The 16,613-nt window shown below is 40.7% G+C and overlaps 1 protein-coding gene and 1 long non-coding RNA gene across 3 annotated transcripts; one reads left to right on the top strand and one right to left on the bottom strand.

Moving 5' to 3' along the window:
• Window positions 1-90: 90 nt before the first annotated feature.
• On the top strand, window positions 91-8,213 carry LOC119702440. The gene is made up of 2 exons (XR_005257354.1): window positions 91-794; window positions 7,850-8,213. It is a non-coding gene; the product is annotated as an uncharacterized LOC119702440 (long non-coding RNA).
• Window positions 1,955-16,303, bottom strand: UBE2D1 (ubiquitin conjugating enzyme E2 D1). Of its 2 annotated transcripts, none has more exons than XM_038140547.1 (7): window positions 16,167-16,303; window positions 8,284-8,347; window positions 8,161-8,192; window positions 7,128-7,205; window positions 6,779-6,884; window positions 4,492-4,585; window positions 1,955-2,834 (listed from the first exon to the last, which is right to left on the bottom strand). In XM_038140547.1, exons 1-7 carry the CDS (start codon window positions 16,188-16,190, stop codon window positions 2,789-2,791), a joined length of 444 nt encoding a protein of 147 aa, XP_037996475.1. In that variant the 5' UTR covers window positions 16,191-16,303; the 3' UTR covers window positions 1,955-2,788. The 2 variants fall into 2 exon arrangements, with proteins under 2 accessions (XP_037996475.1, XP_037996476.1); XM_038140548.1 differs by lacking the exon at window positions 16,167-16,303 and adding an exon at window positions 11,897-12,404.
• Between the last annotated feature and the right edge of the window lie 310 nt (window positions 16,304-16,613).

Below are 16,613 nucleotides of genomic sequence, written 5' to 3'. Positions count from 1 at the left end.
GCACCAGGCGACAGTGGCACCAGGCGACACCGGCAAGAGGTGAACCTTGGCACCGGGTGACACCGGCACCGGGTGACCCCGCGGCCCCGAAGGTTGCGCAGCGCGGGCGGGCTCGCTGTGCGCGCCCACCGGAGCAGGCAGAGGCAGAAACGGCACCGGAGATGAGAACCCAGCCGGGCAGCAAGCACCCGCTCTGAGGGGAGCTGAGCCCAAAACCAAGGCCCGCGGCTTCGCTGTTCCCTTGGCAATGGCGAGCTTTGGGCGCAGCTGTGTCTGACACAGCAGCAGCCACTGCTCCCACCAGCTCTCGGGGAAAAAGGAAGATTCACTTTCTTTTTTGGTTTTTTGTGGTTTTTTTGGTTTGTTTTTTTTTTTTTTTTTTCCCCCATCGTAGTAAACAGCACAGAATAAAGTAAGCTTTCCAGCCCTGGAAATAGGATTTGTATAGAAAGCATTAACCGAGGAGCTCTGAAGGTGCAGCAGTGGAGGTGTCTCTCTCCACAGATCGAACCCGGCCACTTCATAGCATGGGTGAAGTTTTACAGAATGTATTTATCAGTTCAGTCTGATCATTTCAAAAGCAGAAAAGCTGAACTGCTTGGAGTAGCGTAAGAATCAAAGACTTAGCTTCACACCTCTCAACCAGCATGATCATAAGACAAGTTCCTTTTTCACTATTTACATATGCTTGATCTGTCCTACAGATGGGCGTTGGTTGGTTTGGAATCCTCCTGCTGGTTTCAGACTGTGGTGGAAAGCCATTCATGCATGGCACAAAGCAGAAACATTACCAGGTAAAGTATGAATGTTTTCAAACTATCCCTAACACAAACTGATAAACCACAAGAAACCAAGGCACACTTCTGATTTCACACAGTTCTGTACAGATATTCCAAAAATGTAAATAACTTTTAGTACAAAGAGATTGCTATTTTACCTAGAAAAAATAAAAACTGAACATATTCTGATGGTCCGTTTCTACAATCATTTGAGCAAGTATAAATGATGTCTTTGCCTTCCTAGCTACATTGCCCTAGTTCAAATATAAGGAAGCACTCAGTAACAAAAACAAATCCTTTTATTCAGCTTGCAAAATGTAGTGAACAGGGATATTTTAAGATTATTAGAACCAATCTCAATCAAGCTGCTGTTTCAAATGTCACCATTACATCACAGATAAAACTGGCACAGAGATGACATTTTCCCCTATGTGACCAGCCTAAGGTGAATAAATCAGGAAAGAGGAAGTTAATATCCCACTGGTAGGAATAAAAGCTCCGACTGTGTAACCCATACTCCAGATTGATGCATATTCAAATAAAAAACAACAATCAAAAAAACCACAAACAACCAAACCCAAATCATATGTATCTGTCATGTTAAAAATGTATTTTATGATGACAAATTTCCCAACTGAAAATCATTTTTATTTCACGTACAAGATTCAAAGAAAAACATTTTGTCACCTTTTTTTTTTTTATTTTCAAGTATCGAAAAAGAACGAATGGTAGGAAATCAAGAGTTTTTCTGCTTTTGATCTATGTTTTGAGAACAGATTGCCCCTCTCCAGCACTACTGGTTTTTCACATGCATAGTCTGAAGCAACTCAAGTGCAAGTTAATGGAACAGTTACTTTCAAGTGTGAGTTTACTGTAACGTTCTGGTATTGCAAATACTCCACCTTCCAGACCCTTGTGATATCTCCTCTCTAGATGAACACTGCTGTGGCAAGGCATTAACCTATTTGAAATCCTCTGTCCAACCACGGGCTAAATCCACCAGGCTAGAACTAGCACAAAAATTCACTTAGAGCCCAGTTCTGAGCAGTTCATGAAGCATGGCTTTATTGGACACCGCCTACAGCACACATACACGCTGCTGGCAGTTCTGTTAGAATGTTTCAACAAGTACTTTAAGGATATGCATGAGTTAAGATTAAAAAAAAATAGCCAAGGAAAGTAGAAAATGTATTTTATTTATATGGAAAAGGCTACATCTGGATTGGTAAAAGGTCTGTGATAGTATGATGTTGCCCACACATCACAGATCAGTTGTGATTAGCAACAAAATAGTTACGTATCTTTCTACATACCAGTGCAATTAGTTCACATTGCAATAAAATTAAGTCAAGTATGCAACAGAATCAAAACCAAGTGTTTCTCCATAATCAGCATACAAAGATTTACAGTGCAAAGATCATTGTAGGTTTTCAGAAGTCTGCAGTCAGTCTTCAGAATATTCCAATGGGTGAGATACTTCAATTATTTTCACTATTAGCAGTTGTATCTTGTCAATACTGTGCACAAGCAAGTCTAAACTGAAATGACTTACATTGTAAATAAAATAGTCTATACAGTAAAAAAATACAAATTATATAAGAGAACTAACAAAAAGAAACTTGAACACACTTATGAAACAGACAACGTACTTCAATGACACACATACAGTATTCATCACATGAGAACAGCTACTTTTTCCAGCAAAAATAGTTTCATTGATTTACAACTGAATTATAGGTCTTGTAGTCTGAAGATGCAGGTGTCCAACTCTTAAAAACTATAATAAATGTCTTCTGCAAAGCATACAAAGAGGATAAATATTCTTATCAAAGTCATAAGGTTATTTTTGGAAGTTTGTTCTCTCTTGCTCCAGAAACACACTTACATGGGTGAAAAAAAATTCAAGGGGCGTCACATTGAAACCATAAACTGTGCTCCAATTCCTTCTAATTTTGAAAAAAGCCTAGAATTTACAGTACTCTGTGGTATATGAAAATGTCTTCAAAAGTTTACATTGCATATTTCTGAGTCCATTCTCTCGCATGTCTGTTGTATCTGTACGTGCAGAAAGAAGGCATTACAGTGAAGAGCTGTTAGTGATGCATTGACAATGGCCACCCATTTACTTAACACAGGCGTTACTGAGCTTCTCACCTCTGAGCAAAGAGCACTAAAACAGTCTAAAAGCCAAGAAGCACACACCCACTACACGTTCAGCTTCTAAAGTTATGTACCAGAGCTGCCAGACTCAAACCCAGCTGCACAGGTTTGCATGAAATTGTGCAGCCTTCATTTGTATTTCATCACTGGTTCCCTTATTTGCACCTTAACAGGAATTTGTTGTCAATTACTCCTAAAGGCATATGCTAGTAAGAGTCTAACAAAGTTTACATATTTTACTTCCACAGAATTCAGTATAATTAACTGGGATTTTATTCTCCCTTCTGCACTGCCAGCTGCATTTCAGAACTTAAAAAGAGAATTTTCTGAAAAGCATTTTTTACTGGGTTTTAAGTCTTGGGTCTTTTCCTTCTGGTATGAAGCTGATTATCTTATAATTCCATAATCCCAAGGGTAAGTGTCCTTAGAGAGTTGATAGTTTCCACTCTGGTCCTTACATTTGCTACATTCTACTTCAGACTGGATTCACTTTCTTGAGTCAACCAGAGAAAAATGCTGACAAGTTTTTACCTCTTAAGATCAGTATAGCAACTCATTTACTAATTGGTTTTTTTTCTTAAGAATATGCTACCATACAAGTCTTTGGATTTTAACTTATAATAAAATACTCAGGGGTAACCAGCCATATCTTTCATTTCCTAAATCCAAGGTAAAACAAAAAAATATAAATTAATAAGTGATCATTTTAAGAAGATAAAGCTACAGTCAAGACTACAGATTTTCTCACTTCCCCTAGCAATGATTAAATTTTGAGATTTGGAGATAGAAAACCATCCCTCATTCACTTCCTTCACAAACAGGAGGCACAACAGCTGAAATCACTAATAAGTAAGTAGGTGGAAAAAAAGTTGAGCCTCAAATGGGGAGAAGCTGATGCACAACATCCTCGATTTGAACACTGTCTACTTTGCAGAATGAGCTACAGCATTCAGGCACTTCAGAAGTTACATGATTTGACTGTTCCAGACATTGAACTGTGAGAAAAAGGCCTTTTTAATAATTCTTAGTCTGGGCAGAGAAGTACTAGACCATGGCTGTCCATGTAACTTCTCCATCACTCCTTTGCTGTCTACTGCTCAAGGTACAAGCAATACTCAGATCTTCCTGAATCTGGGACATGTGTTGAGCCACAGGCCCCTGCATACACTGCAGGAAGTCTTCAGTGGCTCAACACTGAAAAATAGGCACCAAATAACTCAGCCAGTTAAAGAGAAGGTCAAAAATTCTTCTGTACAGGTTTTACAACCAGAGGATTGCAGTAGTGACAAATAACTCGTATTTGGGAAAGCAATTTTCATGCAATAAATCTGTTACACAAAAGCACGAAGGTTTTATGTAATTAAGTACAAAAAAATTAGTTCCCAACAGCTGTGTGTGCCTACAGTTTTCTACCTGCCATAGCTGTTCTCAGTATTTAAAGAGCTAATCTGTGGAAATCTAGGAAAAGAGTATTGCTAAAGTTAAAACTGAAGGTGCACAGCAGATAGCCATCTGCAAGTACCACACACACAATTAGGAATGTTATACTCACTTTTCCTTGTCTGACTTGTAGATCTGTGCAATATCTGGTACTAAAGGATCATCTGGATTAGGATCACAAAGTAAGGAGCATATGGACAATAAAACTAAATAAAAGAGACACTAGATTAAACAAGTTAGTTTGCTTTATTTCTACAATCCTTTAATATATTTCAGTATACTGAAGGAGGTGGTAGGAGGGTTTAGGAAAAAGAATGCATATCACTATTAAGCTGTCATTTAACAGTTCTGTCCAGAAATGTTTGTACAGCATCATTTTTCTAGGGCCTAAGTAAACAGCTGACACAAGCCCAGGGAATTTGCAGCCATGAACCTGTACCTTTTGCAGTGATCCATCTCCCACATCCTAGCCTAGGAATGTTACCCAACTACAGACTACAGTTACATACAGATATTGCTCAAACTAAGCTTTCCTCCTCCAGTTAAGGTAACTAATATTACAAATATTACACTGCCGTGTAGTACTCTACTTGTGCGTATCCTTTTCCACTTCTGTGCTGACAGTTATTCTCTCAACCATAAGAACATTTTACCTAAGTGTGACTTCCATTTTGGGAAATACTTGATCAGCATTAAATCATTAAATACAGGTATTCACTTATCATTTCATATTAATTTCCTGGTATTGAACCAAGGAGGTTTCATTTTTTTTTGCCTAACAGTTTCAGGCAATTTCTATTTTTATGGTCAGAGCTAATATGGATACAAGAGTGCACAGTTAAATAATTCTAATTATGTCGTGAAAGGGAACTTCATGCTGCCATAAGAATCAGCTTAGAATACCTTTTTCCCCCCTGCTTTATCTTGTTATCCAAGAGCTCACACCTGTTTTCAGGAGTAGAAAGTTCAGCCACTTCAATACTGACTTGTTTTAAGTGCCAGTAATATCAGAAAATCAGGTTAGACTACACGGTCACACAGATGGTCAGAGGGGCTGTAATATGCTGCAAACTTTTGATTCATTCAAACAAAGACTAGAAAGGAGAAACTTCCCTGAGTCACTGAGCTAATTCCCAGTTTATGAAATACATAATATCTGAACATGAGACCAGCAGACTGCTCCACTTTATAACCTAAGAAGTGCTCAGCAAGTAAAGAGATAGAAAAATGCTGAAGATGTAAAAGTTTTATGGCTTTTCAGTTGTAGATGCCAAGTGTTAAACCTAAGTGCCAATTTTCATTTGCTTAATAACTAGATAATTTTTGAATAGCTATAAAACAACTCATTTATGTGGACAAAAATAACACCAATTACACAGAAGAGTAATTAATGTCTTTAGGAATGACTTCAGGAAACAGAATATTAGACTTAGATATATATGGCTTGTGGATTACTGCACAGGCCTGGAAGCAAGAGGAGTTGTTTTTCCAAGGAGGTACAGCAACTGGACTTGCACAGAGCAATTTCCATTGGACAAAGACCCACAATTTGTTCTCTGCTTGTACACCCAGTGCAATGACACTTGGGCACATAGCTCCCAAGCACATGAGATGTGATACGGCTCCTTGACCTTTGGAGTCACATGAGAAATTTCTGTAATATGACTAAGTGTGCCCTAGCAATTTGAAGATGGGTGAGGAGAAAAAACAGCACCCACATTTTAAGCAGCTTTTTAAGCGACACAAAACGCCTGCTGCAGCAAAAGAACTGCTTAACTGTTAACTCAATGTTCCAGAAATCTACAGTGTTCAAGTTCTGAGAAAGCTTAACTACAGGATGAGAATATTTTAATAAAACTTCTACTGATGACTGTGAAAGGAGCTACATTTTGAAATACTCATCTTACAAAGGAATGCAAACCAGAACAAATTACCTCATTTTTCAAGGAAGTGTAATTAAGACCTTAGTCCACACAAGGATGCTCAGGCAGCCCAAAGAGTCATCAACAGGCAATCACGTAAGCTCACACAACATCAGTATCAGGGTTTCCTATTTACTTCCAAGTTGTGATTTTCAAGCCCTGCTCATCAGTTTCTGCTCCTTTCAGCATGCACAGTCAGCCATCACATTTCAGGCTAAGTGTACATTATTATCTCACCCAACTTGGTTTAGAATATTTCTTTGCTGTGCACGCATTTTTTTTTGTAATGTGACACTCCCAATAAACTGCACAAGATCTTGGATCATAATAAGAATTCCAATGGAATTTGCCTCTTCTTAAACATGCAGGATAAATGAGTTCCTGCTGCTTACCTTTAAGACAGTGCAATAATACACAAAAAAGTGCCATGGCAGTGTATGCAGCTTCACACATGCATTATCAAATCAGTGAGTTTACCTTTAGAAACAGTCAGAGCTGGTGACCATTGTGATCTCAAGATATCAAGACAAATACTCCCATTACTGTTTATGTTTGGGTGATATATTTTTGTTGTAAAAGCAATCTGTAATAAAAATAAATAAAAACCAAATAATATCAGATGAGGGTTATTACATTTATTTGTAATCCTTAACATCATCCTTTCCAGTCATATCTGATCTGCCAACACAATTTTTTGACAGTCTTATCTGCATCCATTAAGAACATGTATACTATGGCTCACCTTTCTGGTTTAACTTCCAAAATTAAGCCTCAAAGAATAAACTTTGACCTAAAAACTTTCTTTTCCTTAAAAGAAAGGACTTACCTTTGGTGGTTTGAAAGGATAGTCTGTTGGGAAGTGTACTGTGAGAAAGAATACTCCCCCTTGATATGCACTATCAGGCTGAGAAAAAAAACAAAAGAGATAAAACAGATTAATATAGTTCAGCTGTTTTGGAGCTTTCCTTCTCCTAGAGAAAATCTATTATTTTCCCAGTACGTAGCTCACTATGGGCCATGAACTGGGAAGGCACAGAGGGAACTGAACCCTCCCACTGGCCTGCAGAGTTACAGCAGAGCCAAGTGTGGCTACTCCTGCAGCAGCACAACACAGTTACCCAGCACTGCCCTTCTGGGGAGAAAAAGAGAGGGAGCTCAGTCGCTTCACTGCACTGAAGGGAATACAAAAACCAGAGCAGGCCCTCCAAGTCCTGACTCTGTGCAAGACCACAGCTGCTCTGATCTTCCTCCGTTCTTAAGCTACAAACATACTTACCCTAAGAAGTGGCTTCTCTTTGCAGGTGCAAAGAGTGGGATTTTCCAATATAATTAATTTCATTGTGATATCAGGAAGTTTTAAAACACACAACATCTTTGTGACCTGCACAAATCTGTGCACATGCGTTTGGTTAGAAACGTGTGCACAGGTTTACGTCCAGGTCGCACATTATCAAATAAAATAAGCTCCATCTAAAAGCCCTCTGCAACTCCACTCTTGTTTAGTTACCAACTTCAATATTAGATTTCACCCACTCTTCCTCCTTTCAGATGGATGAATCTTCCAGAATTGATCATCTACGAGAAGCAAGCTCTTTGCTTTGCAGCCCATATCACCAACTCAAACACAAACAGCTGACTAATGAAGCACCTCTAACTTCCTGAAGAGGAGGGGTTTTTGAGGAGCTACAGAAAGCAACTGGTACCAGACTAATAAGAACAACAACGTCACCCTCAAGTTTTAAGGTATTCACAGCTCAGCTGAATGTGGCTGCTGTGTTTACAGAAACCCAAAAGAGTCCTTCCGTAACAAAAAGAGAAGCAAGATCTTACATTTTAAGGGGCACGATTCCTATACTTACAGGTCCCATAATAGTTGCTTGCCAATGAAACACTGAAAGGCAAAAAAAAAAAACAACAAAAATTAGAGATTTTCTGAGCTTTTCCAGAACTGAAATGTACTGAATGTTCTAGGAAGAGCTTACAGTCATCTCCAACAGGTCCAGCAGAACAGTGGGCTGGTGGATCTCGCTGCAGATCACTTAGCTCCTGCAAGAAACACAGAAGTATTTCAAAGACGTGAAAATCCACACCACTTGGCAGCATCCCTTCAAAAGTGGGAACACAAACGAATTTTATTAAACCCGTGGGCATTTTTTGTGGTATTTTGATAAAACAGTCAACACTTGAAATGTCCATTGAAACTGAAAAAGTTTGTTTAGCTAGACAGCCTGCAGCTAACACTGTGCTAGAAATTAATATCTGAAAGAATTTTAGAGTTGCAACCAAGTTCATAGTGAGTTCAGCCTTGAAGGAGACAAAACAAATAAGAAAGGTTTCTTGATTAGTCTGTAAACTCACAGTTCAATTTAGTTAGGTGCTAATCTGATCATTCCCTCAGCTTTTGATTTTACAAAAGGTTCTGTATTGTCCTAGTCTATGGACATCAGCTGAGCTAAACTGGCTCATAAAATGTTTGCAGCCTGCCTGGAGATGATGTATGAACATAATGTAAAGGGTCCTAACTAAATTGGAAGCTAAAGGAAAAATATTAGCTCTACACCTTATGTACCCTGATTCAATTCCCTGCATGCTTGCTTTTTTTTTTTTTTTTAAACGACTACTAAAAAACTCCCAAGTTGAAACTTAAGCACTCAGAGGAGCTTCTGATGGCCAACTGATTTATTTCTCTTGCAGGAGTCCACACAGTCCCAAATAATTTTAAATTGTTATGTGATTTCACAAAACCAGCACTGTTTTTCATCTGATTTATCATCACTATTTCAAACAAGGCAGGCAGTAATGTTAGTTCATTTTCCTCATTTAATTCAACACACTCCTTTTGATGTCTGAACTTTTACTGTACTAAGGAAAACTTTTTCCAATTCTAAGCTGATAGAAACTGTGCTGTAGGAACTTTAATGACTACATGCAAGTACTTCCTTTGAAATAAATTAAAAAGTGTGTGTTTCTGAGTAACTCAATTCCTTACTCAAAACACACACATTTATGTTGACAATAGACATAAGCAGGTCTGTGAGTTTACCTTAATGAGCAACACCAGAAACATTTCTACTCAAAATACATTGTCAAGGCAACTACTCACAAAATCAAGGTTTAAATTGGAGCTGAGTTTAACTCAAATGCAGAATTGGTGTATTTTGTGTGATCAGGCCTTACACATAATTTGAAGGGTTAAAAAATTGCATTTCTCAACTGCTGTGATGTATTGTTCCATTTATGACATCCAGTAAATATTTCAACTCAATTTACCGTGGACCTGACACCTAAATTCAGCCAGACTTACAGCTCCACTCCTGGCCCTGAAATCAAAGAAAAGCACTGCACCATATCTTACTACTGCTCTGAAGTGACTTCTCACAATCTTGTGATTTAAAACAGGACAGACACTTTCTCCTATACTGAAATAGCACAGGTTGTCAATTGGCATTTCTGCACTTTATTCTGTTGCTGACACTGTATGGTGATCCAGAAAGAACACTCTGGGCTAGACTTTAACTAATAAAGGCACTTTAGAAATGCAGTTCCTATTTTAATCAGAGGATTCAAATTTCATTTAAGGAGTGATTCAGAGCACTAGCTATTTATGCCAAGCCAGTACACACAGGGAGTCAACAAATCTCAGGTTTCCAGCAGTCACCAGAGACAAACATGACCAGCAGCAGGGCTGTTACAGGCACTGTCCTCTCTAACTTGCAACTCAAGATCCAACCTAACAAGAGAAGATGAAGTCTTGTACAGCACCAAAACAACCCAACCAAAACCAAACAGCTGCACTGCAGCGCCGAAACAGAGAACTCAGACCAACAATCATGCATTTTGCAACAGTCATTATGGACTACTAGATTCAAGGCAGTAACTGGAAAAATATGTAGCTTAAACTTTTCAGAAAGTCTCTGAAGTATATGCAAACATTCCATAAGCACATAGGAACTACCAGTCAACTACGTAGAGTCACAGGTCTGTAACAGTGCTTTTGTTGCTAGATGGATTCATCAAGATCTTTACATACCCCAAAACCACACAAATTTGTTTTCTTTCATATATACACATGTATTTAAGAATGAACAGAACTGGGGAATGCTCCTCGGGTATACACTTCAGTTTGTTCAGGCTAAAAAGGCACGGACATCTGTTCATGATTAGAAAAAAAGGCAAATATTTTTCATCATACATTGACGAGACCCACGACTATAAACCCCTGTTATTAATATTTCCTAACAACAATGAAGAAAAGGTTCTCTTCAATCCACTTCACCAAATGAGAGCAATGTTCACAAATACATTCTGACACCTTCTGCAGCTACGAAACATAAAGCCAGACCAAACTTCAGAATCAGCAGAGCAAATTCAAGCTGCATTTTGCACCCATATGTGAAGCTAATGTGGTTTAAAAATACAAGTGGTAACACGATCCAACAGTATGAACAGTTTGAATCTTCAGATAAAGAAATTCAGATCAAGCTGTGATAAAAAGGAAGAACTATTCAGATTTACATTGTTGATTATGCTGTTTAAGCTTTAGGTTCAAAGCAAGAGCTGTAAGAGTTAGGATTCAAGCTTTCCTACACCTTTTGAAATGCAGCAAGGAGATACTCAGATGTCCCTGAATCAGACTGATACATGGAGAAAAACTTCTTCATGACTTTACATATTCACAAAAGAACGAGAATACAAGAATTCTTTATACAAAGCACAGATGCTCTTTAGAAGAAGGCCAAAACTTTGCTTTGTTAAGGGACAAGGCTGAAGATTCCCAAAGTTTAATGTGCTGAAACCTCATCAAGAAGCACAAGATAACTGCATGTGAGGCACTACAGTCAACACTAGAGATTGCCCTCTAGTTTTAACTTAACTTCAAGTTAAGCAGCTTTGTCCAAGCTTTATGGATTATTAGCATGCAGCTGCATGATGCAGGTCTGGTCTCTTCAAGGGTCTGCACGAACACTTTTATTCACTGGTATAGAAAACGTTGGTGCAAAATGTACATATGCTGACAAACAGGATCTATAGCTCCAAGCAGTGCAGATTCATTTTAAAAAGAGAAAGTCACCACTACAAATTACAGTGTACACTGGTGCAACATCTTTTACGAGAATACACAAACCCGAGGTTCTGTCTGCAAGAGATGCATCAGAAGGATGAGTTATTTCAAGCACTGGTGAATGTGGCAGCATAAAAGCACCTCTCAAGAGCTCCAACACATGCCACACGATCCCAGCAGAGCCAGGATAAACATGCACAGAGAAAAGTACCTAAGCTGGGGACAGTGGTAGGAATAAATCCTCTAATCCTCTCATACAAAACATTTCCGGGTAGAATAAAATACTAATGGTTAACATACTACTGGAGATGGCAAAGCCTCCAAATGATCACCTTCCCATGCTCCCGAACAGCCCTGTAGACAGCATGAAGCAAAAATTCAAGTTTAACAGGTGTAAAAAACAGGCTGTGGTAAGCTATAAACATTGGAGACATTTCTGAATGTGTGGACTAATACCCACAGTCAAAGAATAGTACAGGATGTATTTCATAAAAGTATGAAATTGAAGACTGCAAGGCAAATTTAACACTTACATGCTTGATTAGCATCCAGGCTTTTATCCCACAAAGCTATTGGAACAACATTGGAAAGGATGCTTTGGTGATAAGGAAACAAATGTTCTCAGCATAGAAGTCCTAAACATGTCTTTTTTCAGTCTAAAAAAGATGCAGAAAAAAAGACTGCAGATTATCTGAAGATCAAAATAAACTGCAGACAGGATCACTAAAAGCTATTTTCATTCTCCATACACCACAAAACCACAACCTTTCTCCACACTTTTATTTAAAATATAGATTTATATTTGCCAGTTGTGTTCTTAATTTCTTCCACAAAATGCACTGTGGACCACAGATTTATTTCCTACCCATTCCATGCATACACTGCTGCTTGGAACCATTTGTCATAAAACCCCACAGTGATCATACTTAAGACCAGTTAAAGAATTCTCTGGTTCTTCACAAATTTGGTAAACATAAAGCACATATTTATAATAATGGTTAGTCAGTAATAAATATTCTATTTCCATACATTGGAAATGGTAGTCAGTAATAAATATAATTTATTACTATAATAAATTGTATATACGCTATAATGGTTAGTCAGTAATAAATATTCTATTTCCATACATTGTGCTAATGCAAAAAAAAAAAAAAAAAAAAAAAAAAAAAAAGCTAAAATATGTAGTATCCCAGCAGAGGTTTTGAAAGTAAATTCAAACATTTTATGTTAGAGCCAAAAAGTTTCCTCGTTATGTTAATTACGAGGCTGAAGGTTTAAGGCTGCAGGTTTAAGGTCAAAATCTAAACCACAAATATCATTAATTTTTATTTGAGTCAATTTACAGTAACAAAAGTTATTTTCAACATAACTTTAAGCTAGTATATCCTGTTAGTCTATGCACATATGAAACACATACTGAACCACAGAGACATACAGTTCATTGAAACAACTCAATGTTTGAATGCTTCTATTCTTACTGAGTTGTAGGAGAAAACCAATCAAGCACTATGTATCAGTAAGATAAGAACAACAGCTATTCTTAAAGCAGTGTTCAAATCTATCTCCTCCTTCCTGCTTTCTAAATGTCTGCTAAAATCTCTTGAAGTCCTATTTTTTTATGCCTGAACAAAAGTATCTATGAGACAGCCTGAGCATTAACAAGCACATCAACCTGCCACTAACACTGGAGGAGCACCCAGGTACAGGACTTATGATGAAAACAATCTCAGCTGCAATATGGAACTAACAGGATGGCAAATTAGATATGTGAACCAAGAATTTGGAACAGGAACCCCAGAAGAATGGTTCTGCATAAGACAGATGGGCAGAACTGACACCTACACACTATTTTGCAGAACCTGACAGCCTGAATTATTTTCCACCTTTCACAAAAGTCACGGTATCTCACTTTCCAGAGGTGGCAAGAATAAGGGCTTCTTTGCACAATATTTCTTCTCGACTAAAAAACCTAGACTGTTTGTTTCGCTTTCATCATTTGCAACATCTGGAATTTACAATGCCCACAAAAATGTGTTGTTCTTTCACTGCCCCAAGGAACATCACAGGCAGTGTAACTGAACTTTTCTGACAGTGTAGAAATTCAGTGCCTCTCTCATACAACGGCAAAGCAAAGCACTCACAAGGCAAACGAACACAGGATCCTCAGCTTATGATGAGCAAGAATCCCCCGACCCCAAACTCTCTGAGGAGCTCCGAGATGAGTTTGTCATGGAGACACTGCTGGCAGCTCTGCCTGCAGAGCAGGGCTTCATATCCTCACTGCTCTTCCACCTACAGCGCTAGGACCAACATAGCTCCACGTGCAGCTTCTTCACTGGTTACTCAGTTGCCCATTTTTAAGAAAGCTCTCAAGCACAATCTGTCTTTCTGTGACAAGGGTACAGTCTTGGAAGCCCACATGCTGTCCTCCTTTGAGGAGCCCCTCGAAGACGATCAGCCAAAGGCAGGATGCAATGACACACATCCCAGTGGAAATACGACTTAGAGATCAGAGTCCCAACCATTAAGACAAAAAATACGCTTACTAAACAGGGTTGACATATTATAGCTTTGCTTCCTTCGTAGGTGTTGTCACACTGAACACACAAATTATCAAAATTACTGTGAACAAACACTCAAGCTTGACACCAAAATCCCTTAGCTTCATTTAAGCACAATTCTGAAGCACCCTAAACCCACCAAAGCTTAACTTCAGACAGGATGTCTAGACTGATGAGCTCCCAAGCAATACCACTGTGTTTGCTGACACTGTTTTGTTCTCCAAAGAATTCCTCTAGGCACTCTGTGAAACCACAGCATTTCCTCTACTCCAGACCTTATCCCATCCTTATCCTTCAGGTACAACACAACTATCAACCTTTACAGCCAGGAAAGTAGTTGAGATAAACACACCAACATACAAATGCTTTTCATCTACGATTAAACTTCCATTTCCATGAGTTTTGAGGAAAGTTGTATGTATTACAGTGACATCTATTACAGTGACATGTATTACAGTTTGTCTCTTCAAACTTCTCCACTTCATTTTAACTTCCCATTTGAAACAAACTTATTTCCTTGACATTCCCTTTCCTCTTCTCCTTCTTGAGAGACAGACTGCTAGCCAAATCCCTAGCAGAATTTTTTCTTCTCCTGGAAAGGCAGAAGAGAGTGATGAGGGTAGTTAATGGAAAAAATAAAAAAGAAAACCAGCAGTAGTCATTTCTGCAGCAAACTAGGAGCAAGTGGTAACTAGTTTTGAATTTAATCTCAATTCTTCTTGGAGGTCCTTACCCAGTATCTCTTCATGTTTCAGGTGGAAATTATTGTACAACCAGGAAATGTCATAGCACCTCGCAGCCAGCAGGTTAGAAAGCATTGCTTTATTTTGAAAGAGTAGGAACAGAATTTAGTAAGGCTAACAGAATGAAAGATATTTAGATAGAAAGTCTAACCATCATTTCACATCTATCAAAAGTTCTTAAATGCCACATTAAAGAAAATCGTGGCTTTCCAATGTGCATGAACGTCTCCAAAGCAGAAAGAAAGTTATGCAGAAAACATGATAAAAGTATGAAGATTAATTCTATTCTAGAAGAACTTCACTTGGAAAGCCCCAAACCACCACTCCATCTCAAAACCACCAGATTACCAGACTTTCCCCTTGGTCTGTTTATCTTAGCAGAAAGAAGCTGAACAAGAATTAGAAAGAGATGGCATTCAGAACAATCCTTTTCTTGAAACTAGAGTAAAGAGATGTTCAAGAAGATGCGTGAAATTAAAGTGGCAACAAGAGGCAAACCATTTGTATAATATGAAGAAGCACGACAAAGTTATTGCTAAAGAGAAAACCACTGTAGTAATTTGATATATTGGTCGAATGCAACATTCATGACAAACATGTGACATGAAGGAACAAAACTGTTCTGTAATTGCACTATGTGTAAAGGCATAAGCTTTGCAGCATAAGACAGGACTACCAGCTTCTGCAGAAATCCATCCAAAGTTGGTACCTACTGCAGGGTATCCCAAATCTGCCTACTCTGGGGTTAATCGGTCACTACAGAATCCTATTTCTGCAATACCAATGGCTTCCGACAGCAAACGGGAATCCTGCACGAGAAATACTCGCACCGTCACGTACCCAGGATAGCACCGATGCCGCCCTAAACACGGCACAGCAACAGCAACCAAACACCGCGGGCTCTGTTCCGCGGCCGAGGCACGACCCCCAGCTCCCCTCCGGGGCCGGCCGGTCTGCACCGTACAGCGACCGGCTCAGCCTCGCCAGACAAAAGGAAACCGGCAATTCACCACCTGAACCAGGCCGTTCACACGCACCGGCCCAAAACACTACAACCGGGATACGCTCAGAGGTCACACCAAGAACTATGCCGACAGCGCTTGCGAACGCAGGCAGCAGCCCGAGCACAGCGCGGAGCGGCCGCGCACAAGGGCAGCGGCTGCCGCGGTCCCCCGCTGAGGGCTCCCCACCAGCAGCCCGGCTCTCCCCGCGCCCGCACGCCGCCGTACAGCACCGGCTCGGGCTGCGGGGCCTTCGGGGAGGCAGCGTCCCGAAGCCGTGAGGCGGCCGACGAGAGCCCCCCCCCGTCCATCTCACACCCACTCTTCTTCCCCCGGCTGCCGGCCAGGGAAGGACCAGTCCCTCGCTGCCGCGACACCCCTCGCTGAGCCCGCTGCGGCCGCCGCCCGCAACCCCCGGCAACAAGGGGGCAGCCCCGGAGCCCCCCCCGAGGGCAGGGGGACCCTTCCGCCCCCCTCCCACGGCTCGGCCCCACTCACTTTTTGTATCCGCTTCAGCGCCATGGGAGCGCGCGGCGGAAGCGCGAAGCAGGCGGCGGGAGCGCGGGGCGGGAGCGCGGCCGGGGCGGGGCGGGCGGCGGGAGCGCGCGCCGCGGGGGCGGGGCGCAGTCGCCGTGCCCTTTGTGTCCCGCTGCGCACGCGGAGCCGCGGCCGCGCGCGGGGCTCGCCGGGAAGCGTAGTTCGCCGGCCTGGCGGCGCTGCGCGGGCGCGGAGGTCTCGGCCGGGCCGGTTCCGCCCCTCAGGGCCTGCGGGAGGAAACGGAGTCGGTGTCTAGTGAACGCGGGGGTGCCTGGAGAGGTGAGGAGGAGGAAAGCGACCGTGTGAAGCTTCAGAACTGCATACAAGGAAAAGGTGTGTCATATCCATGACGGTGTGTGAGAGAAGCAGTAGACGTGGGGGTTGAAAAGTCTGTTGAACAGGTCATAG

This window comes from Motacilla alba, chromosome 6 (genome assembly GCF_015832195.1).
Source record: "Motacilla alba alba isolate MOTALB_02 chromosome 6, Motacilla_alba_V1.0_pri, whole genome shotgun sequence".
NCBI classification, from domain to species: Eukaryota; Metazoa; Chordata; class Aves; order Passeriformes; family Motacillidae; genus Motacilla; species Motacilla alba.
The sequence above is the reverse complement of the archived record's forward strand: the minus strand, read 5'-3'. Positions and strand labels throughout refer to the sequence as shown.

Bases quoted from the DNA above. Each gene is read 5' to 3' on its own strand.
- UBE2D1 (XM_038140547.1), bottom strand. From the start codon at position 16,190: ATGGCGCTGAAGCGGATACAAAAA. The intron at 8,193-8,283 runs GTAAGCTCTTCC...TTTGCCTTTCAG, and splicing joins TGGACCTGTTGGAGATGACT to TGTTTCATTGGCAAGCAACT. The intron at 4,586-6,778 runs GTAAACTCACTG...TCTTTTATTTAG, and splicing joins AGCTCTGACTGTTTCTAAAG to TTTTATTGTCCATATGCTCC.